Source organism: Oculina patagonica, chromosome 8 (assembly GCF_052425735.1).
Source record: "Oculina patagonica isolate OP01 chromosome 8, crgOcupat, whole genome shotgun sequence".
Lineage (NCBI taxonomy): Eukaryota > Metazoa > Cnidaria > Anthozoa > Scleractinia > Oculinidae > Oculina > Oculina patagonica.
In genome coordinates this window covers 30,860,891-30,883,821 of record NC_135765.1, presented here as the reverse complement: position 1 = coordinate 30,883,821, position 22,931 = coordinate 30,860,891, and the positions used below count along the sequence as shown (strand labels likewise).

General features: G+C 37.5%; 1 protein-coding gene and 3 long non-coding RNA genes across 6 annotated transcripts in view; 3 read left to right on the top strand and 1 right to left on the bottom strand.

Moving 5' to 3' along the window:
• The first annotated feature begins 1,430 nt into the window (after positions 1–1,430).
• The window catches only part of LOC144662373 (uncharacterized), a 31,456-nt gene continuing 9,955 nt past the window's right edge, over positions 1,431–22,931 (top strand). The window contains exons 1-8 of one of the 2 annotated variants that reach the window (XM_078523166.1): positions 1,431–1,494; positions 3,493–3,564; positions 3,745–3,906; positions 4,458–4,535; positions 5,390–5,457; positions 6,146–6,250; positions 6,872–10,039; positions 10,572–10,585. In XM_078523166.1, the coding sequence (XP_078379292.1) occupies positions 3,495–3,564; positions 3,745–3,906; positions 4,458–4,535; positions 5,390–5,457; positions 6,146–6,250; positions 6,872–10,027 (3,639 nt within the window). In that variant the 5' untranslated portion in view covers positions 1,431–1,494; positions 3,493–3,494 and the 3' untranslated portion in view covers positions 10,028–10,039; positions 10,572–10,585. Of the gene's footprint in view, positions 1,495–2,538; positions 2,558–3,492; positions 3,565–3,744; positions 3,907–4,457; positions 4,536–5,389; positions 5,458–6,145; positions 6,251–6,871; positions 10,040–10,571; positions 10,586–22,931 lie in introns of those variants that run through there. The other variant, XM_078523167.1, reaches the window with a different exon arrangement.
• On the top strand, positions 11,916–20,636 carry LOC144662393 (uncharacterized). 2 transcript variants are annotated; one of them, XR_013572436.1, is made up of 3 exons: positions 11,916–12,411; positions 12,746–12,871; positions 18,999–20,636. It is a non-coding gene; the product is annotated as an uncharacterized LOC144662393 (long non-coding RNA). The 2 variants fall into 2 exon arrangements; XR_013572437.1 differs by having other exon boundaries at positions 11,918–12,405.
• LOC144662069 (uncharacterized) lies at positions 14,350–15,617 on the top strand. The gene is made up of 2 exons (XR_013572391.1): positions 14,350–15,039; positions 15,414–15,617. It is a non-coding gene; the product is annotated as an uncharacterized LOC144662069 (long non-coding RNA).
• LOC144662070 (uncharacterized) lies at positions 16,353–18,144 on the bottom strand. Its single transcript, XR_013572392.1, has 2 exons — positions 17,452–18,144; positions 16,353–17,034 (listed from the first exon to the last, which is right to left on the bottom strand). It is a non-coding gene; the product is annotated as an uncharacterized LOC144662070 (long non-coding RNA).

The following is a 22,931-nucleotide window of genomic DNA, read 5'->3' as shown; positions in this document are numbered from 1 at the left end:
ATAGGGGTCTATATGGCTGTATATAGGGGTGTACATGGTTGTATAATGGTCTACATGGTTGTATAGGGGTTTACATGGCTGTATAGGGGTCTATATGGCTGTATATAGGGGTGTACATGGTTGTATAATGGTCTACATGGTTGTATAGGGGTTTACATGGCTGTATAGTGGTTCACATGGCTGTATAGGGGTGTACATGGTTGTATAGGGGTTCACATGGCTGTATAGGGTTGTACATGGTTGTATAGGAGTTCACATGGCTGTATAGGGGTGTACATGGTTGTATAGGGGTTTACATGGCTGTATAGGGTTGTACGTGGTTGTATAGGAGTTCACATGGCTGTATAGGGTTGTACGTGGTTGTATAGGGGTTTACATAGCTGTATAGGGGTCTATATGGCTGTATATAGGGGTGTACATGGTTGTATAGGGGTCTACATGGTTGTATAGGGGTTCACATGGCTGTATAGGGGTTTACATGGCTGTATAGGGTTGTACGTGGTTGTATAGGGGTTTACATGGCTGTATAGGGGTCTATATGGCTGTATATAGGGGTGTACATGGTTGTATAATGGTCTACATGGTTGTATAGGGGTTCACATGGCCGTATAGGGGTTTACATGGCTGTATAAGGGTGTACATGGTTGTATAGGGGTTTACATGGCTGTATAGGGTTGTACATGGTTGTATAGGGGTTTACATGGCTGTATAGGGTTGTACGTGGTTGTATAGGGGTTTACATAGCTGTATAGGGGTCTATATGGCTGTATATAGGGTGTACATGGTTGTATAGGGGTCTACATGGATGAATAGGGGTAAACAGGGCTATATTGAGGTATACATGGTTGAATAGGGGTAAACAGGGCTATATAGAGGTCAACATGGTTGAATAGGGGTAAACAGGGCTATATAGAGGTATACATGGTTGAATAGGGGTAAACAGGGCTATATAGAGGTCTACATGGTTGAATAGGGTTAACAGGGTTGTATAGGGTTCTACATGGTTGAATAGGGGTTAACAGGGCTGTATATATCTTTATAGGGGTGTACATGGTTGTATAGAGGTTAACAGGGTAAAAAAATTTCCGGGTTTATTTTAGGTGACACTTTGTGTTGCGTTATATAACGTATGAAACGTTAGGCTACGGTGGCTGTTATATAGAATTTTCCGACCAGGAGGGAGGGGGCGACTCTATTGTTTTCAGGTGGGGGTCATCATATGATGAAATCACGTGAAAGTCATACAGGCTGGTCTTTCAAGATCTTTCAAGGTCACTGGACAGTATTCCGGGGAAAAGGGGAACTCCCAAATCACTGAAGCAATTCAACTTCCGTCCGCCCAGCTCGCATCAATTCATTTGCACTGTATACCAACTTTATTCAGGTCAGTTGTGTTCTGTTCACTTAAAAGCAAGTTGTTTCATATTTTAGTGACGAGTGTACTTTTTCTTGTAGGTCTCCGTGGTACATAGAAGAATGTAACTGAAGTTTCGGGTAGGTCTTGTTTTGTTCATCGTACTGTATATATTGCGTATGATGATGAACAAGTTCGGTTGTGATTCGTTTATAGACGCAGTTGCTCGTAAAGGGTAAGGCTGTTAAATTCTACATGACTACGATATTGCTTTTCAAATACTTTGATCGTGTTTCGGTATTTACAAAGAAAATAGCTCGCTCTATCATTCCCGGCATAGTGAATCGAACGTTCGAAAATCGAACACAATCGAACTCAATCGAACTCAATCCGTGGATTGAGTCCGATTGAGTTCGGCAATCGAACGAAATCGAACATCAGACTTTCAGTGAGTTCGATTTCCGAACAAATCGAATTCAATCGAACAAATCGAACTCAATCCATCTGATTGTGTTCGATTGAGTTCGGAAACCGAACTCGAACGGAAACCGAACTCAATCGAACACAATCAGCTGGATTGAGCTGAGTTCGGAAACCGAACTCAGTCGAACACAATTAAATGGGTTGCGTTCGATTGGCCCCCTGGTAAACCAATACAAAGCAAGCCCATCAAAGCAGGTTTTTCTCGTGCATTTTTACAATTTATTCAATAACAGAAAACCATTTATAAACTGTCCACGGCAATTAAGAGAACAGAACAGAACAAAGCTATCATTCAGTGCAATTTGTTCGAAAATGGACGAAGCACTCCTGAGCACTACTGAATAAAATAAAAGCCGTTGAATCAGTTTAATATCAGGTCGTCGTAAACACTGGTAAACATGGCTTGGAACATCAGAGTACGCAAATAAATGAAAACCTTGAAATAGTTATTCATAACAAACGAAATGCAGTTAATAATCTGGTTTTCCTCTTTGGTACATTAAACGTATATAATTAAACGTATATAATTTAAATTGACATATTTTGGTAGGGGTCATGATGAAATCACGTGAAAGTCATACAGGCTGGTCTTTCAAGATCTTTCAAGGTCACTGGACAGTATTCCGGGAAAAAGGGGAACTCCCAAATTACTGACGCAATTCAACTTCCGTCCGCCCAGCTCGCATCAATGCATTTGCCTTGTATACCAAGTTTATTTAGGTCAGTTGTGTTCTGTTCACTTAAAAGCCGCGTGAGTTATTTCGTATTTAAGTGATGCCTGTACTTTTTTCCCGTAGGCCTTCGTGGTACATAGAAGAATGTAACTGCAGTTTCGGGTAGGTCTTGTTTTGTTTATCGTATTATATTGCGCAATTTGCGCTAACGTTTTTTGAAAAATGTTGAACTTTAGAAAAGCTAGAAGTCGAAGATTTTCCTCTTGACCGCAGGCGGATCGAACGATAAAGAATTACTGATGCACGGGGTGAATCGAAATACAAACTTTGTAGGTGTTTGATTCTTTCAACTTTTATTAAAAAAGATTACTTCTTTGCAGCTTAAGAAAAATAGGGGATATATTTTGGTGATCAGGTTTCAAGTAGCTTCCAAACGGATGGATATGGTGTAGTTACAACTAGCTGTCGAATAACAACAGTTTCCCCTTAAGAGCTAAGTTCGCTCGCAATTGTTTTGAATTCAAATTAAAGACATTAATAATTTGACTTTTCTCCAGACGTCTTAATGGAAAACGGTACTTATGCATCCTTTTAGTTCATTAAATCAGTCGAAAAATTCCTTAAGTAATTCATTTTTTATATTAACTTGGAGGAATTTGAACTTTCGTCGCTTTCTATTCGAACCAAACAACGCGTCTCGTCTTCAAAAGTGCAATATATTTAACTCCTTTTAGGCCTTGAGGACAATTTTTATTTCGATTTAATGAAAGTAAAATGAAATTTAGATTTTAGCGAGTTAATACTCATGTGAGATTTTAAAGATCCTCCTATCTCCTATTTTACAGAGATCCCCATTTTTAGAGATTCCTTTTTTTAGAGATTACCTCTTTTAGAGTTTCCCTGTTTTTCAGATTCCTTACTTTCAGAGCTTTTTCCATTAAATTTGAATCTTAAAATATGTTTTGCCTTTTGTACATACAGTCATGGCGGAAGGTCAAGGTTCGCCATCTTCTGCTGGTGGAAACCTGGAATTTGATGATGACACTCTAATAGGTAGGAAAAACTGCAAATAAACATGGTGTTATATTTATTTATTTATTTATTTATTTTACGTTTGCTCTTTTGCAAGGACATAAACATTTCAAGCTTCTTTTGAAGTGAGAGAAACGAGTTAGTTAATTTACGTGTATATCCTTAATCCATAAACTATACTGCCGTTTCTTTTTTTTTCAGCGATAGCAAAAGTGTACCTGGAAGAAGGTAACAAGGAATACAAAAGAAAAGAGGCTAGTAATGCCGTATATTTCTACACGGAAGGAATTCAAGTAAACTGTAAAGATGATGAACTGAATGCCAAACTGTACAGCAACAGGGCAACAGCTAATTTCAATTTGGGTAAGATCTTGTTATAAAGATTTACACTGAAGCTCGTCACTCGGGAAGATATATTTGGAAAAATGTTATGGGTTGTGTATTTTCTTTTCGCCATTACACTAATTGCGAAAGATAACTTTTATGCGTTTCAGTAACGCGTGCATCCTGTACATGCAATGTAAGTGGGTTTCCTTGCTGCACTTAATTGCATGGATTCCAACTTTTGACTCTAAATTCCTTCCTTATATTTTGAACATTTTCGCAAACAGCTTTTTCTTCGAATGTTCGAATGCTAATTGTAGGGGTATAAAAACGAATGTTATCATTATGCAATTTAGTTAACTTTTTCCACTCAGTTAGAGAATGACATTTTAAAAAACTATCCGGTGTGTTAAAGCAATCCGATTAACGTCGTTGAGAAGAAATTTTAATATCCTATCACAGACCTGGGTAATTATAATTTTGCTACTTGAGTTCGATTTTACGCAATCGATGACTTATCACTTAGCTTTTCCCTGCCACTCGTTCTGCTGTACATTAAACAACCTTATAATTTCATTTTTTTCTGTTAGGAAATTACCGAGAAACTCTAAATGATGCAACAGCTGCGGTTAGTTTGGAACCAACTTTCATTAAAGCCATTGAAAGAGGTAACGTCTTGGCGACCATTTGTGATGACTTGTGGATTGCAATCATTAAGCAAAAAATGCTTTATATGTCCATTTTAACCGGCAGGGCAACGGGTTGACTCGTTGAACGGTCGAAATTTAGTTTGTTTACCCAAACGCTTTTTAGGAAAGCATTGGCGATTTTTTTCTGGTATTTAAACAGCAAATGAATGTTAGTTTCTCCAACCAACATGCAATGCAAGAGGAAACAAAACAATTTTTTTTAAATGTGTGACTATTTAATTGGTGTCCACAATAAGCCCACAACGACTAAATACATAGACATGCACGAAAATAAAGTTTTAAATTACTTACTTACTTACTATACCAGACTGGAGTATAAGAAAATTCGATGTTGTGCTACATGTTGAGTAATGCCATAGAAAACGTTTGTTTATATCGTGAACTCTTCTCTTGACTTAGGAATTGTTTCAGATTGGCGGATCTCGCTACAGCTGTAAAACAATTTTCCAGTGAATAAGAAAGATGTTGATGAGAAGTTCCTAGAGATTCTGGCAATAACAAAGTCTGACAAATTAAAGTCAATAAGGTTTCTTTTCTGCATGAAAGCTACTTGTTAGTAAATCAAAAGTTTGCGCTGGCTGTCTCTGTTGAACACTCATTAACTATTTACGTCATTTTCCACGTTGCCCGACTTGTTTCAACTGTCAGTTCAATATCCGGACTTTGCCATAGCTTGCGTATGCAGCTTTGCTGTTTTTACTTATTTAACTTTAATTGCCAGAAAAATCAGTGTTTGGGTGCTTGTACGCTTTTGTTTGCGGATCTATGTTTATAATGTAATACGTTTGTCTAAATATTTTTCCTCTCTTTAGGGGCCAGTGCTTGTGTAAAACTACAGCGCTATAAAGAAGCCATGGCCTGGTGTGATAAGGGATTGGCTGTATCCTTTTACATTCCTTGCCATGCATCCGTTAAATTAAGATACAAGTTACGTTACCTTTCGGGATTCTACTAAATAGTGGTCCATTGTTAAACTAACAAAAAGCAGCTGTGGTTTGTTTAGACCATTTTTTTATACTGTAGAAAACTCCACCTCAATACAAACACGACGTACAGGTACAGGTCTTGAATCTTCTCATCCCATCTATCTGAGACCTTCCATGGTTTTACTTCAAAGCATTGTCACGGTCTGTTCCTGTTGGACTTCAAGCTCTTCATTTAAGTCCTCCGAATTAAGAAAAATCCCTATTTTCCAAGTTAGGCTTAAAGCAATCACAATGCATTAGGTTGCCACGTCATCGTACGCGTTTTGCTGCCAGTGTCATTGTGTTTCCTCTTGAAGGCTTCGCTCTTAGTGGTTAGGGAGGTGGGGCTTTTACCCTGAAGGACTATAAGCCACTATGCGTTTGTTGTTGCCAGATCGATGGGTTGAAGTGATAACCTTTATTGTGCTTTTGTGTACATTTTTTATAAGAGGTCATTTTAAACTTAAACTACATTAATTTACTGACAGTCGCTATGAAACTATAAAAAGTAATTTCTCGATTAAGACTTAAATTTTTTCATTACAATTTGTGTTTGTGACCACTTCATTCCAATAACATGTCACGTGACTTAATTCTACGAAGATCGATAAGAAGAATAACACATTACTTGATTTACGGACCAGATGTCTTGGTGGACAAAATACATCTCAAGGGAGCATGCCTGTTACTTACACTATGAAAAGCCATGTAAGTGTTGTTTATACAAAAAAGTATTGTTGCAGAAAAATAATTCCATGGCTAATAATATTAATAATCTTTTATTATTTAACTTTTAATCACCTATGTGGTTTTCAGAAAGTTCCTAAAGGTCCTACCTACGATTAAAAATACTAACTTAGACTATAAAGAGTAAAATGAAATATACCAAGAAATCAAAAACTATTATTATAAGCCAGATGTGTTGGTTCACAACAGATCTGACCACAAAAGATCTGTGTTTGTTCACCATCACATCTGACTTTACAAGGAAGATCAAATGATATCGAGTAAATTGTTTTGCTTTTAACGTGTCCATTTCCTTTTCACAAATACTTCCTTAACCTATATAATAAAATGCTAAGCAAAAAATGTTTAATGGGATATTTGAACGAAAAATTCAATAGACAAAAGGAGTACGTTAAATAAAAAACTTTTTTCACCACTTGAGAATTTCAAAGTAAAAAGAAATTGAGGACCTCTTTTTGCACTGTTGTCAACCTGTTAGTTTCACCTTTATTACACGCAGGCACCAGGTTGACACATGGTAGTTTATGTGCCAACTTCTGTTCTTGATTTTGTTACTAATCAAGATATGTTTCTGTCTGATAGCAAAGCAAGACAATTTTCCAAAACGCTGCCAAAGAGGTAGGAGGTAACGATGAGGAAACTACACGTGGTGATGTTACCAACGCCCATAATACTGTCGGAGATCTAAACAGTACAATACCCTTCCTTGAACTCACTTCTGGCAATCCTGACATTACATCTTACCGTCTGCAATATCTTGAACGTGAGCTAAAAATTGCAAAAGAAGTGGGAGACAAAGCCCGAGAAGGAAGAGCGTATGATAACCTTGGCAACGCTTACAAAAGTCTGGGAAATTTCAAAACAGCCATTGAGTTCTATGAACACTGTCAAAAAATTGCCACAGAAGTGGGAGATAAAGCCATGGAAAAAAGTACGTATGGTAATCTTGCCGATGCTTATGATTGTCTGGGTGATTTTAAAACAGCTATCGAGTACCAAGAACGTTGTCTAAAAATTGAAAGAGAGGTGGGTGACAAAGTCAACGAAGGAAGGACGTGTGGTAATCTTGGCAACGCTTATGAAGGTCTGGGGGATTTCAAAACAGCAATCGACTACTACAAACGCTGTCTAAAGATTGCCAGAGAAGTGGGAGACAAAGCCATAGAAGGATATGCATATGGTAATCTTGGCAGCGTCTTCAGAAGTCTGGGATATTTCAAGACGGCCATCGAGTACAACGAACGTTGTCTAAAAATTGCCAAAGAGGTGGGGGACAAAACCGGCGAACAAATGGCGTATTGTAATCTTGGCAACGCTTATCAAAGTCTGCAGGATTTCAAAACAGCCATCGACTACTTTAAACGCTGTGTAGAAGTTTCTAAAGAAGTGGGAGACAAATCCACAGAAGGAAGTATGTATGGCAATCTTGGTATCGCTTACAAAAGTCTGGGAAATTTCAAAACAGCCATCGAGTATCATGAACGTTGTCTAAAAATTGTCCAAGAATTGGGAAGCAAAGCCAAGGAAGGAGCTACGTATGGTAATCTCGGCATTGCTTATCGATGTCTGGGAGAATTCAAAACGGCCATTGATTACCATAACCGTAGTCTAAAAATTGCCAAAGAGGTGGGGAACAAAGCTGGAGAAGAAATGGCGTATGGTGATCTTGGCAATGCTTATCATTGTCTGGGGGATTTCAAAACAGCCATCGACTACTATGAACGTTGTTCTAAATATGCCGCAGAAGTGGGAGACAAAGCCAGAGAAGGAGAAACGTATAACAATCTTGGTATCGCCTACAAAAGTCTGGGATATTTCAAAACAGCCATCGAGTATCATGAACACAGTCTAAAAATTGCCAAAGAAGTGGCAAGCAAAGCCTTGGAAGGAATTACGTATGGCAGTCTTGGCAACGCATATAGCTGTCTGGGGGATTTCAAAACAGCCATCGAGTACCATAACCGTTATCTAAAATTTGCCAAAGAGGTTGGGGACAAAGCCGGAGAAGGAATCGCGTATGGTAATCTTGCCAACACTTGTCAACGTCTGGGGGATTTCAAAACAGCCATTGACTACTATAGACGTTACTTAAGAATTAACATAGAAGTGGGTGACAAAGCCGGAGAGGGAAGGGCGTATTTTAATCTTGGTAGCCTTTATCAAAACCTGGAAGAATTTAAAACAGCCATTGACAACTATGAACATTGTTTAAAAATTTCCAAAGAATTGGGGGACAAAGCTCTGGTGGCCGAATCGTTTTATGGTCTTGGTAGGAGCTTTGAAAGACAGGGATCTTTACTCAAGGCTCTTGATTGCTACCATTCTAGTGTGAGTATGTTCAACAAAATTAGGCAACATCTGAAACGTAAAGATGAGTGGAAAGTCAGCTACCGCGATATAACTGACTGTGCCTACGCAAGTCTATGGCGTCTATCACTAAAGCAAGGCAAAGTAGTTGAGGCTCTATCTGCGGCTGAACAAGGACGCGCCCAAGCTTTGAATGATCTGATGGAATTGAACTATGGGCTTGAAACGGCTTACAAACAGTCCAATACACCGGATGAAAGTGCCTACGACTCATTTAGCTTCCTCCGATCGACTGCCGTTTTTATAGCGACTGATGAAAGAGACATTGTTTTCTGGGTAGTTCAAAACGGAAAGGTCGTGGACTTGAGAAAAAAGGAATTCAGTGATAGCAATTCACTGGAATTAAACAGCTTCTTTAAGTCTTTAATATTGGCCGCTTCTCAGAAAATTGGTGCAAGAGCTGGTGTAAAATGCGAGGATCGCTCATTGGATAACCTGGCAGATGAAAAGGTGCCAAATGAGAGGTCTCCTGAATCACGATTCATTCCATTTCGCCTTCATACAAATGTCTTAAGAACATTTTATGACATCATCATTGGCCCCATTAGCGACTTGGTTCGTGGTAAAGAACTGATATTGGTTCCCGAAGGCCCATTATGTTTGGCCCCTTATGCTGCATTCATGGACCCTAACTCAAGGTACCTATGTGAGTTTTGTAGAATCCGCATGATTCCATCCTTGACCAGCTTGAAATTGATCACAGAATCACCAGATGGTTACCACAGTAAGACAGGGGCGCTTCTAGTGGGTGATCCGTGGTTACAGGAGGTTGTTTTCCAAGGGAGAATACTAGAACAGCTGCCATGCGCCAAAGAAGAAGTAGAGATGATTGGCAGAATATTAAACACAGAACCACTCATCGGAAGACAAGCAAAAAAGGATGAAGTGTTGAGTCGACTCTCCTCTGTCGCTTTAGTGCACATTGCGGCACATGGTCGTATGGAAACAGGAGAAATTGCATTGGCACCCAATACTAAACGAAAATCCCAGATTCCTGTCGAGGAAGACTTTCTGTTAACTATGAAGGATGTCATGAGTGTTCAAATTCGAGCAAGGCTGGTTGTGTTAAGTTGCTGTCATAGTGGTCGTGGGGAAATTAAGCCTGAGGGGGTGGTTGGCATTGCACGAGCGTTTTTAGGTGCCGGTGCGCGTTCTGTCCTGGTGTCCCTGTGGGCGATTGACGATGAGGCCACTATGGAGTTCATGAGAAGTTTCTACTCACACCTGGCGGAAGGAAGAAGTTCCAGTGAATCCCTGGACCAAGCCATGAAATGTATGAGAGAATCTGACGACTTCAATGAGGTGAAGTACTGGGCTCCGTTTGTGCTGATTGGAGATGACGTTACGCTGGAATTTGGTGGAAGCGAGTGAATGTTCTTCACTGTAAGTAGAACCATGTATAGTGATCAATTCAAATACCACAGAAATTCTAAAATTAAATATTTGTTCTTTAGCCACTATCGTTTGTGAAATGAAAGAGCTTTCCGTTTTGAGACCAAATTAAGAAAATCTTTTAAAGTTCACTAGGAACGCCCGAATACCATTACACTTGCACGTTTTTGCATGTGATGTGAGGTCATAAGAGCAAATTAAAAGTACTGAACGACCATAAAACATTTTAGACAGCGATTACATAGTTTTAATAGTTCTTGTACGATGGAGTTTTAACAATTTTAATTTTACGTAACGTTACAACTTGATTGGTGTGTGAACACTTTTTTTACCAATTGATTTCCTTAATGTAGAAAATTTACTTTAGTTTTAAATATTATTAGTGATAGTTACTCGATTTATTGATACTGCCGTATAAACACTTTTACTGAATTTCCTTAATGTAGAAAAATTTACTTTAGTTCTGAGTATTAATAGCGATACTTCGATTTATCGATGTGCTGTTTATATGTTTGCCTCTTAGGTGCGGAACGTAGATCGAAACTGTACATGCGCAAAAAAGAAGTGACCCTAGTGCTGGATATTGATCAAGGATGTCTATTGGTACATAATTAAAAAAGACTGTAAATACACATATCATATTGAAATGTATAGGAAAACGGATTCATCAGAGACTGTAACGATATATACTGTAGTGTACTAGAAGATGTTTAAGTTTTCTTAGCTTCGAGAAAAATCTTAGTCTTTTTGACTGTATATTTATCAGTGTTACTATCAATGTGGATGGACCTTCTCAATTGATTTGTTGTCTATGCTGGTCTTAGTGTAAATAGTCAATAATTTCAAAGTAATTAGTCAATGATAGTTTTGTAGCAAACGTAATCTCGTATAACATCTGAAACGTTTTAAAAAATGTCTAGCCGAAGCTATATAAGGTGTTTTAATTTTATTATTACTAGTATGATTTCATTTGATGCACCTGGGTATATATTTAGAGTGCTTTGCCAACAGCTTAGAAGCAAACACTGAAGAAGTGGTGAATTTCCCTGCCCAGCTAAATATAAATAGCAACATTTCTCTAATTTTCAGAGACAATCGAAACCTGCTACTTGCCGGGTTCATTTCGCCATTGTATAGCCCATTTCTAGAAATAAATCTGCTCTTGTTCCGTTCTAAATGTGATATCCATATTGATAACATAAAACTCTTTTAATTTGTAAGAGAACGGTAGCTAATTTTTTAGGACTTAGTGATCAGACATGGTACATGTACTTTATCTTACATTCTGAATCGACAAGATTGTGAAGTTTGATATTAGTGATAATAAAGGCCATTTTGTTGGAAAGCAATGCAGAAGTGTGTTTTAAGTATTTTTTGAATGAGGTGATATGACGGTTTTCAGTTTCAAATCAAACAGGGTGCACAGAACTGATTTTAGTGATTTTTCCTCTACCTTTTACTCCTTTTCACCTGCCGTCTTTCATAAGATTCGTTCAGGATTTTGTCCACCTTAAATTTATGCTGCTGGCGTCACGAAAATTTGAGGGCGGGGTGTTGGGCGAAGAATTTTGCATTGAAACCGTTGCCAGGTAGGCCAGCAGATGAACTTGCCTAATTATTAAACCCTCCGAGGTCACTCGAGGGATTGGACGAATTTGGACGGTCTGACAATCACGCAAAATAAATGACCTAATTGGGCTATTTGCCATGGGATATATTTTCTCTCGCCCATTATTTGTTTGTTTACAGTACGACTAGTTATAATAGCGGAGCTCCTTAGCGGCCCGTAAGGGCCGCAGAGCGGAGCACCATACCCATAAAAAAAACACATGAAAAAAAAAAAAAACACATGAAATAAAATAGGAAACCTCTGCATCCGAGTTTTCATGGTCATCATGGCTAGCGGCATGCCTCGCGGGCGCGTACGGCGGCGTACGTACGGTGTTGCGCACATCCGGGATCTTGAAAGGTCTTGACAACTCGCGCAGTACTGGCGCGAAATAATTTTGCAGTGTGAGGTCTAAACAGCTAGTCTGAAAGTTAGAACTTGAGACAAACACATTTATTTTGGCTCCTTGTTATGCCGATGACTACAAACGAGAGCAGGGTAAACTTAACTTCGAGGAAACAGGGTTTAAGCGATTTGCGACGGGAAAGAGATCGCGAGAGATCCAGAAAACCCGGACAGAAAGCAGGCGAAAAAGTATAGCAAAGCGCCTGTCGAACCTGGTAGCAAAGTAGCGAAGAAAAGCGACTAAAATAGCAAGAGAGGTGCCGAGGAAACAGGCAAAGAAATAGCGGAGAACAAGGGAACGGAGATAAAACGAGCAGACGAGTGTACCTACTGCGGCCAACTGGTGAAGGTGAGTACAAAACTGCAGTGTTTCCGTCATTTAATATCTCTACGTTTTGTCTTAAGCTTACTTTATACGCAAAGTAAGCTTATATTGACGGCACATTTTACTTGCTTTCGCCACTAAGCATTTGCTTGTGACATGAACAATGTTGAAAAATACTATTCGTTAAAATTCAGTTTTACCAGGTTTTACTGATCAAATAGGAGGATTTGATTATGTAAACAAATAATTGTTGGGCCTTCGAGGAACGAATTCACAAAGAATATCACTTCAACACATCTCGAAGAAAATTAAGCTTACGATTTTTAAATGCTTGTGATATGATTATTTTGTTTTACAGTGCTGGAAGAGCAGCTGAGATGAGAATGAAAGTGATGTCAGTTTGCACGAAGCACCTGGAATTTCGTTAACTCCGAGTGAAATAGATCGATTCAGTGTATGCAGTTTATTGATATTCATGATGGAGGTAAAATTACTGTTCATTTAGTCAGAGTAAATAAACTTCAGCTTCATTACTTGGCTCTTTCGTTCCCAAATATATTAAATAATCCACTTGTCATGTAGTTCTGTTCACTATTGAGCGTTCATGTGGATTACATAACAATGTCAACAATTTTGAGATTTTGAGGTCTGTTTTGCTGGTTTCATTCAGAATGTCAACAGTAAATGTTATATTTGTCATAAAAAAATCACAATCTTGTTGTGGAATTTGGAAAATGCACACAACAAAGGTTAATGACTACTGGAAAACTGGAATCTTTGTGAGTAAATTCATGCCATTTTAGACACTGTATGCAGCTGTGCATGCAAACTTATTATTAATTAAATGTGTATCTTTAAAAATCTTAGTATTACTGTTAAGAGAAAAGCTTTTAAGATGTGGCAATGTTTTTCCTATGCATGTACATGTACATGTATATATAGGGGTAGAGGGGAGGGGGAGTATTTAAAGGTCAAACCTTTTAAAGAGGGGGTGTAAGGGTTTGCAGTGATGCTTTGAGTTTATTAAAATATCAGGACCTGAACAATCGATGGAATCGATAATCAATGGCAATCGATAACAATCGATGACAATCGATATCAATTAATCGATTGATATTGATAATCGATGAACAATCGATCGCTAAAGTTTTTGTGATTATCGATTGTCATCGATTATCAATTTCATCGATAATCGATGACAATCGATCAATTAACTAACATCGATTTTCATCGATTATCAATATCATCGATTACCAATTCAATCGATCATTTAACTGCCATCGTTTTTTATTTGACTAGTATTTGATAAATATGTTTACTTTAAAACACACGGTCTCTCTTGTATGTTATATTTTATTAGCAACAACAATGATAACCTTTCCAAAAAATGTCAATACAACGAGAAACTTACTAACTTAACAGTAATAAGGCAATAATTATTTAAAACAAACGTTTTGAGCTTAAGTCTTATTCGCCTCCATCAACGAAGCGTACGCTTTTCGGTCTGGTTTGCTTTCAAACCAACTCCTGGCAAAGTAAATAGAAATCGCAACTTACAGAATTCCTCGCTGTCTAAGTACAATGTAATTTTTCTAAAACTCTGTCTTGTAGTCCATAAACATTTTCTCGCTCGTCCGAAATATTTCAAATCAAACAGTAGCAGAGAGAACTCAAAAATACGTCGTCCGTACGTCGGAACGAAAACGAGACAACAGTGGGAGTCTGGGGATGAGTTTCGCCTGTCACGTCCGCCATTTTTGACTCGGTCACGAATAACGAAGTGTCTTTGGAATTCTAGCGCTAGCAAACAGTAGGAAACTCGAATGAAAAACAGAAACATTAAAGCTTATGATGTAAACTTCATCTCAATGGAAAGGAGCTTTATTATTTTTTTTTACAAAACAACATATGTAAGTATTTACTTCATGCTTCGGATTGATTGTGTGTTTAATGCCAATCGATTATGGTGGGTGATTACCGTCATAATTAAACTTTGGATTATGTTACTTGTTATTGCATTTTGTTTTACAATAAGTTGCTTGTGTGTTTGAATTTTATGTTGGTTGTATCAATTTTCTGTCAGAATTCAGAAATTTTCGCCTAATCAAATTTTCGGTAACTCTAAACTTTCTAGTCATTTGAATTTTTCAGGTTGTGCCAGTTTTCGGGAACTATTCCAATTTCAGACTGTTTTCCAATGCTTTGCATCTCCGATTCGTTTTTCGTTTCTGGTGTATTTTTTGCCAGTAGTTCGAATTTTCGGACACATTCAATTTTCTGCTAGTAGTTCGAATTTTCGGACACATTCAATTTTCTGCTAGTTCCCGGCGCCATATTGGAATAGTAACCGCGCAGACATGATAGCGAGGCTACCGGTGACCCGTGGCTGAGCGTGAAGAGAGATTACAGTGAGGATTCGGCAATTAGCCCGTGTTTTTTCGCGTTTTTCGGAACATAAGCGAAAGTTTTGATTCTAATAATACTCCTTCGTCATCTTCTAAGATGAATGGAAAATATTGGGCCGCTTTTGGCTGTAAAAAAGGCGAGTAAACTTCTCAGGGGCTATCAGTAGTTTGCGTAACAAAACACAAGGAGATCCAGTGAAGAAATCGCATCCATGGTGTAATCTGATAAGACGCCAGCATGAGCATGGTGAGGACAATTTTCTTCGTCTTTAAAGCAATTTTTCTTTGTACTAATCATTACAAAAAAGGAAATATACACAGCTCTCCTGAGCAAGTCGTTGGGATCAGAAAAAAGGTTTTTAACATGCAATGTTTACAGAACTTTTGTTTACTTGCTCTCAATCACTGAAGTTGATGTTTAATAATACTTTACATTACACAATGCCCAATTCTTGAAAGTTTTCAGTAAAATAGTTATCCCAAATCAGGAATTATTCTCAATTTTGCAGACTTCTTTTTTATTTTATTTCTGAGTGTGGCAGTTTATTTTATATTGGTTAGAGCTGCTTTTAGGTGAAGTTATAAGCTTGGTTTAAATAAAGTTTTAATATTATCTCATAGGTAAAGAGAAATCCCAGCAACATAGATTGTGAAACATTCTAAAAGGAGTCTGCCAGTTGAAAGAAGCTCAGAAAATCATCTATTCAAGTCAAGAAATGGAAAATAACACAAGCAGAGGGCAATTTTTTAAGAATAAAAAATGTTTTCAGTTGAAATGACTGCATCAGCTACTAAGTTTTGAAATAAATCATTTGCAGTGTTGAATCAAGGTGTTTCAAAAAGCCATTTAACAGTTCCTGTTACTATAAAAAAGTATTACCAACCCAAACAGTATGGTAAGGATTATTATTATGAGATGCACAAAATGTGGACCATGTATAACTGACAATAATGCTTGCAAGTCTAAAGTTATATTTACAAAAATTGCCTGAGGGAATGATAAAATCATTGCTATACTTTACATGTCCAGGGACAACTGTATTTGTTCTTTGTCCTTGCCTTATTCTGGCCTTAAAGGAATTTTATTGACTATTTTGGAGAGAAAAGGCTTGCTTTTTCAATTTTTTTTTAACACCACATTCTCAGACAAAACAAATTCCACCCCTACACATTGACCTGGTGTGGGAGACGCGGTGGCCAATGGTTAGCGCACTCAACTCCCAGTCGAACGGCCCGGGTTCGAGTCCTGGTGGGGGAGCTGCGTTGTGTTCTTGGCCAAGACACTTTACTCTCAATGCCTCTCTCCACCCAGGTGTATAAATGGGTAACAGCGAATTTACTGCTGGCATTCCATCCAGGGGGGAGTAGACCTAGTCGCTTAATGCTACGGAAACCGGGATAAGCTCCAGCTGTATGAGCCACTTGGCTCGGACACAGACTTTACCTTACCTTTTACAGATTGACCTGGAGGTTACAACAAGAGAAATTCCTCTTCCCCATTGATGGTAGAGTTTCATATGGACACCGAACTACAGCTAATCTAGCAGAGTTCCATCCAGCTTCATGATGAAGATTTTATTTATTTTTATTTTCTTTACTGTCTTATTTAAACAACACATTCATCTTAAACATTACATAAATATTTTCAATACTACATGCAGGACCTTAAATTTTATAGCTCCCCATTTGAGATAATAAACATTCAGAAAGTGTTTAAAGTATTGACATACTTTCTGGTTTCAGTGTAAAAGATTTATGGGTGGTTAACCCTTTACTGTCAAAGAATGAACAGCCCCAAAACTTTACCAGGTCAATACATACACATGTACACAAAAGGAGATGTAACAGTAATTAAAATTTTTCCCTGAATTTGACCAAATTCTCTCATCTAGAGCTGATAGAAAAGTTGATTTTTAACCTCTTTTGGAGAAATAATACCAAAATGATGGGTTATCACTGATGGACGATTAAACTACCCTGACTGTAATGTGGTTGAGACCAAACTTTGCCTGAAATTCAACCAGTTTAAATTCAATGATGCATTATTTTCTTTGCAGATCAATCAGACTTTTCATCAGGTGATTTAATAGGGTGCAATAATACTCCTGGTTAATGAGAAAAAAGTTTTCCCTTTTCTTTTGCATTTTTATTTCTTGAGTAGATGTTTCTCTGTGCCTTCTTTTAAATAGTGACTTCCTTGTGTGATAATTTCACAATCCATGTTTACTGGGATAGTTTTCACCTATGAGACAATATTGAAAACGGATTTAAACTAAGCTTACAACTTTACCTAAAAGCAACTCTTTGTTATCAATAATCTATTTCTTTTAAATCTTATCAAAATACAATAAGCTTATATCAGACTCAAAATAAATACAGAAATAAAAAAAACCGTAGGCAAAATTGGGAATAATTTCTGAATTGAGATATATATTTAAATGGAGACTTGTCAACAGAAGGGCTTTCCTAGATATAAAATATTATCAAACAACTTCAGTGATTAGAAGCAAGTATAAAACAAAAGTTCTGTAAACATTGCATGTTAAAAACCTTTCTTTCTGATCCCAACGACTTGCTCAGGAGAGCTGTGTATATTTCCTTTTTTGTAATGATTAGTACAAAGAAAAATTGCTTTAAAGACGAAGGAAATTGTCCTCACCATGCTCATGCTGGCGTCTTATCAGATTACACCATGGATGCGATTTCTTCACTGGATCTCCTTGTGTTTTGTTACGCAAACTACTGATAGCCCCTGAGAAGTTTACTCGCCTTTTTTACAGCCAAAAGCGGCCCAATATTTTCCATTCATCTTAGAAGATGACGAAGGAGTATTATTAGAATCAAAACTTTCGCTTATGTTCCGAAAAACGCGAAAAAACACGGGCTAATTGCCGAATCCTCACTGTAATCTCTCTTCACGCTCAGCCACGGGTCACCGGTAGCCTCGCTATCATGTCTGCGCGGTTACTATTCCAATATGGCGCCGGGAACTAGCAGAAAATTGAATGTGTCCGAAAATTCGAACTACTAGCAGAAAATTGAATGTGTCCGAAAATTCGAACTACTGGCAAAAAATACACCAGAAACGAAAAACGAATCGGAGATGCAAAGCATTGGAAAACAGTCTGAAATTGGAATAGTTCCCGAAAACTGGCACAACCTGAAAAATTCAAATGACTAGAAAGTTAAGAGTTACCGAAAATTTGATTAGGCGAAAATTTCTGAATTCTGACAGAAAATTGATACAACCAACATAAAATTCAAACACACAAGCAACTTATTGTAAAACAAAATGCAATAACAAGTAACATAATCCAAAGTTTAATTATGACGGTAATCACCCACCATAATCGATGGCAATCGATGAAGTTCGCGACCACCAAAGTGTGATTATCGATTGATCATCGATTGGCCGATGCCAATCGATGCCAATCAACAGTAATTAATCGATTGTCATCGATTGATCGATTGATTTTCCGATCATCGATTTTCATCGATTGTTCAGGTCCTGAAATATTTACAGTAGAACCCTGCTAACTCGAACTCTGAAGGGAAACGAAAATGAGTTCGAGTTAGCGGGGTTGATTGAATATTTTATTTGCCAAGTTAATAATTGATAGTTTACTGATTTTTAAGCACTTCAGTATACAGTACTGTGCAAATTGAACTTATCTTGCCAGAAACTCTAAAGCGACCACACATTCTTTTGTTAAGAGTGGAAAATGACTGTCAAATACATGATCTGTTCATTGCTATAATCAATGGGCAACCGTTGCGAGTTGCAAGTTCTGGAATTCGAGTTATCAGGGTAAAAAGTTTGACCCAAATTTTGTTCAAGGGAAACAAAATTTAGTTCGAGTTAGCGGGGTTTTCGAGTTATCCGAGTTCGAATTTAACCGAGTAAAAATGACTGAAAAGTGGGGTCAAATCCAAGGGAAATGGAAGTGAGTTTGAGTTAGCAAGGTTGTTCGAGTTATCCGAGTTCGAGTTACCGGGTTTTTTTTCTGTAGTTGACTTCGCAGTTATCAGTAAAAAAAAATAGTCTGTGCTGATACATCTCTGTTAAATATATAAGGTATCCTTTCGCATCCAGTAGTTTTGCTTCACTTTATACAAGCTTGCGTTAAGTGTTTTGTTCTATAAATTATTGATTTTCATACCAATTAATCAATTTTAATTTAATCTGTGGCATTTGACTTTTTTCAGGGTTAACATGAATTTCAGAATTTGCAGAGCCACAGACACAAAAACAGAATGTGGACAAGGACATCAAAAGAAAACAGGAAGGATTAAGATTATCCAGCTTGATGTTTGGGTGTCTTCATGATGCCATTTTCAAGAGACTAGTAAATTACATGTAAATTGAAATCAAGAAAAGCTGCAAATGAGCAAAGTTTATATTTTAAATGTTAACGTATTTACAGTGTACTTCAGAAAACAACTTCTTGATTGACCTGTCTCTTTCACATCTTTTTAGATGTAACAAGGGCATTATGAAGTGATCTTTTTAAGAATAATTTATGCAGCCAAAACAGTAACAGCAGAAATGAATGGGAGTTTAAAATTGCTATTTTCAATGTTTTGGCTGGTAAGAAACCACATGTGACCAAGCTAAAATCTCTTTGGCCGGTTAACATGACCTGTAAGTGTCCAAATATTTTGAGCCCTCGACTACACAGGACTTACATGTAGTTGTCTAATTACTGTATATCATAAGATCTTTGGTTGACCTTGGGGGAGGTAGTGGAGTTAAAAAGCAATGTAATAATTTGAATTTGGATTGGTAATGCTGAAACTGGTGGTACTGTAATTCTTAAGTATAGACGTTAAAATCGTGATTGCAAGCAATATGCAATACCAATTTCATTCTTATGTGTTGTATGCTGCGTACAATTTATAAGAACAGCTATAATGTTAAAATTAGTGAAATATTCTAAAGCCAGATTAAATTTGCAGTGTCCATTAGGTACCATGAAGCAACCAAATTGTGACTCATTTGCTTACTTTGTGAACTTCATGACGAATGGGCAACATGACTCCACAAAAATGTGTACAATAAAGCATACAAATTTTTAAAAGAGCAGTCAAAGTATTGATGCTTTTTTTCTTGCATAGTTTTATACACAAGCAAACATGATTCTATTTTTTCTGCGTAATCAAAGAACAAAACTGAGTTTGAGACACACAAACAATATTCTATCTTCCCAGAATTTTTGTTTTTTTTATTTCTGTAAGTGAAGTGAAACCCCTTAAGAGGAAGGGGACTCAAAAAGACATGTAAAAGTAAAAAAGGTGCTATCATCCTTTTTTTGGGGGGGGGGAGGGGGGTGGGATGGGGTTACAGAATGTCCCTTCTTTGCTTCCAGTTAGTTTCACTCCGGTTTGCTTGTAGTTAGGTTCACCCCTGTTTGCTCGCAGTTAGCTTTATTCATCCGGTGTGCTTGGGATTAGCTTTCACTCTAGTTTGCTTGTGGTTAGCTTTCACTCCGGTTTGCTTGGCATTAGCTTATGGCAATATGCTGTAAACCCTTTGCTACATGTATGACCTCTGCCATTTCCATTCAAAATTAAAATATAGGCAAATAGTGAAAATAAAAACAAATGAATGAATGAAAAAAAGAAAATTAACCATATTCTTAATGTAGATGTATATTATTTCCTATATACTCTAAATGTTAAGTGCTTTGCTAATTTACCACGTGATATGCCTATCTACCCCAACATGCAGCCCTACTACCCCCTCCTTATCTACGAAGGTTACATAATTACCCGTTTTGCAGCATAATTTCCCATCCAGACTTCTGGATCATAATGCTGTCGGTGGAATTAAAACGTTTTGATTGATTTTGTTTGTTCTCGGCTTATTTGGTGTTGCTGTATACGGTACTCCCATATAAGGGCTATACGGGTATGTGCTGCTCAACAGGGTATGCCTTTTGCCTCTCTGACTCTGAAACAGGGTATACAAATCACTCTTTTGACTGTGGAACACTATCAAGTTTAGCTATGAAAATCTGCTCCTCTCATTGGTTTTTCTCCAAGCCACAGACAAAGTCAAGTGAGCGCTTTGTGATGTACGCTAGTGTTTTTATATCTATCTTCATATATTTTTCATTGTGGATATTGTCTGGAACAGGGTACCTATTTTGCACTGTTTGTCTGGAACAGGGTCGCAAATTGAGCCGTTTTTCTCTGGAACAGGTCCAGAGTCTCAGCGACTCAGTGGCACACCCCTTGAGTAAATTTTAGGGAGTACCTCTTCTGTCCCCCCCCCGGGACACGGTAAAAAAAAGTAAGTAACAATATTAAAATTTATAAAAAAAAAAAAAATAAAACGAATATTATATTCTTAGCCTTAAAATTGTACAATGGCTTGAATTCAGGTTTCAATAAAGTGCAAATTAATTAACTGGGGAGCTCCGCTTTTAGGCTTGCCTAAATCTATATATTATAAAAGGGTTACTACACGCTAAACCGTTCAAGAAGTCGTATTTCGCTCCACAGGAAGAAAAACCGTTTTATTTACTGAAGGACAATTATTAGAATCATAGAATAATCATGACCCGGTTTATTTGTGTTTAAGATAATTTTCTGCATCGCAAAAGCAACGTAACTCTTTTAACAGAGTTGTTGTAGGCAATAACACTGAGTAGACAAACAATGCGCCTCGTAAAAAATAAACTTTATTAAAGGGTACTTTAAGCTAAAACTTAACACCCTTAGTCAGTTCGGTTACTCTAGGAATCAAACAACTGCATAAATTTTCAACTGAAGTAGGCAATTTTCACGGCAGTATTGAACTGACGCGGCCTGCAATGGAAAATTTTGCGGAGACTGACAACATTAAGGACAGTTTTATGTCACTTAATTTTCCACGCTTAAATAGCCTCCCTAAAAGCAACGTTCAGTCGAATCCCGAGAAAAGCAATTTACTTCCTTCCTTTGGCAGTGAATAAAGGTTCATGGAATAGTAAAACTGTCTGAACAAATGCAACATTTATAAATATCAAAATAGCTCAGGATCAGTTCCGATCAGTGTAGAATCAACCACATCTTCTTCTTTACTGGAGAATACTGTAATCAACAGAGGATGATTTCAAACTCGACAACACCATAAGATCTACCTACAAGACCGCGGCCCAACAAGATCCGATATGTTAAAAGACGATAAAACTTGCCATCCTTTTTACAGTAACAACTTTTTCCCGGCCAGCACTGGGCATAATAATATCGGCAATTTGGGTATCCCTTCTACCCCGCGAGGACAAAATTGTCCCTTTATTATCTCTGGTCCGCAAGTGTATTAATTTCGCGCGAATAAATCGACCAGGTGGAAGTTTGTCTGCAGTGTCTGCAGATCGATGTTGGCTAAATCGCGTTCAATTTTTTTTTTACGCAGAGGCAATTGCAAGTAGTCCATACATTTCCACTATAAGAAAATTGTTTTCTTTTTTGTTTCGTTTTTACTCAAAACTTCCTGTCCCGACAAGGAACGTTCCAATGTTGACATCACATTTTTGACCCCGCGTATGAGATAATTTACGTGCGGACCAAAGACAATAAAGGGACAATTTTATCCTTACGGGGTGCAGTAGTAGGTCTAGCCAAGTGTCCCAAGTGGCCCGTACAAAAATAACGTTCTTGTCCCCGTCGGGTGTTATCTAGAAGAATAGCCAATCACAAAATTATGCTGTAAACATGTGCTGGTACCTGACAGCGGTGAAGTAGTTAATATTTAAGTACTGCAAATTTACCCTAAATTTTCCATACATTTTTTTGATTTCACAAATGTTCTCTGTTATATATATGAGGTTAATTACGATTTCTGTGTGTGTTTTGAGCTGTAATGGAAAAAACTGATACAATTGATCAGACCATAACAGTTGATTTTCAGTGCGATAATTCAATTTTATATTTTCTTGTTTTCAGGGAAAGCAGTTTTATCAAAATAAATATCCAATTTTGCCGTTTCTTCGGGGAACCCCCTAAACGTCTCGTGACATTTTCTATTTACATAATTTCTGCACTGAGAGTTTCAACCATAAAAAGACATTTGTTCCTTGTAGGGTTAATAGCTATAACATCACTGACAAAGAAAAGGAAAAGGATTAAAAAAAAGGTAAGTTGTTGTTTAAACCT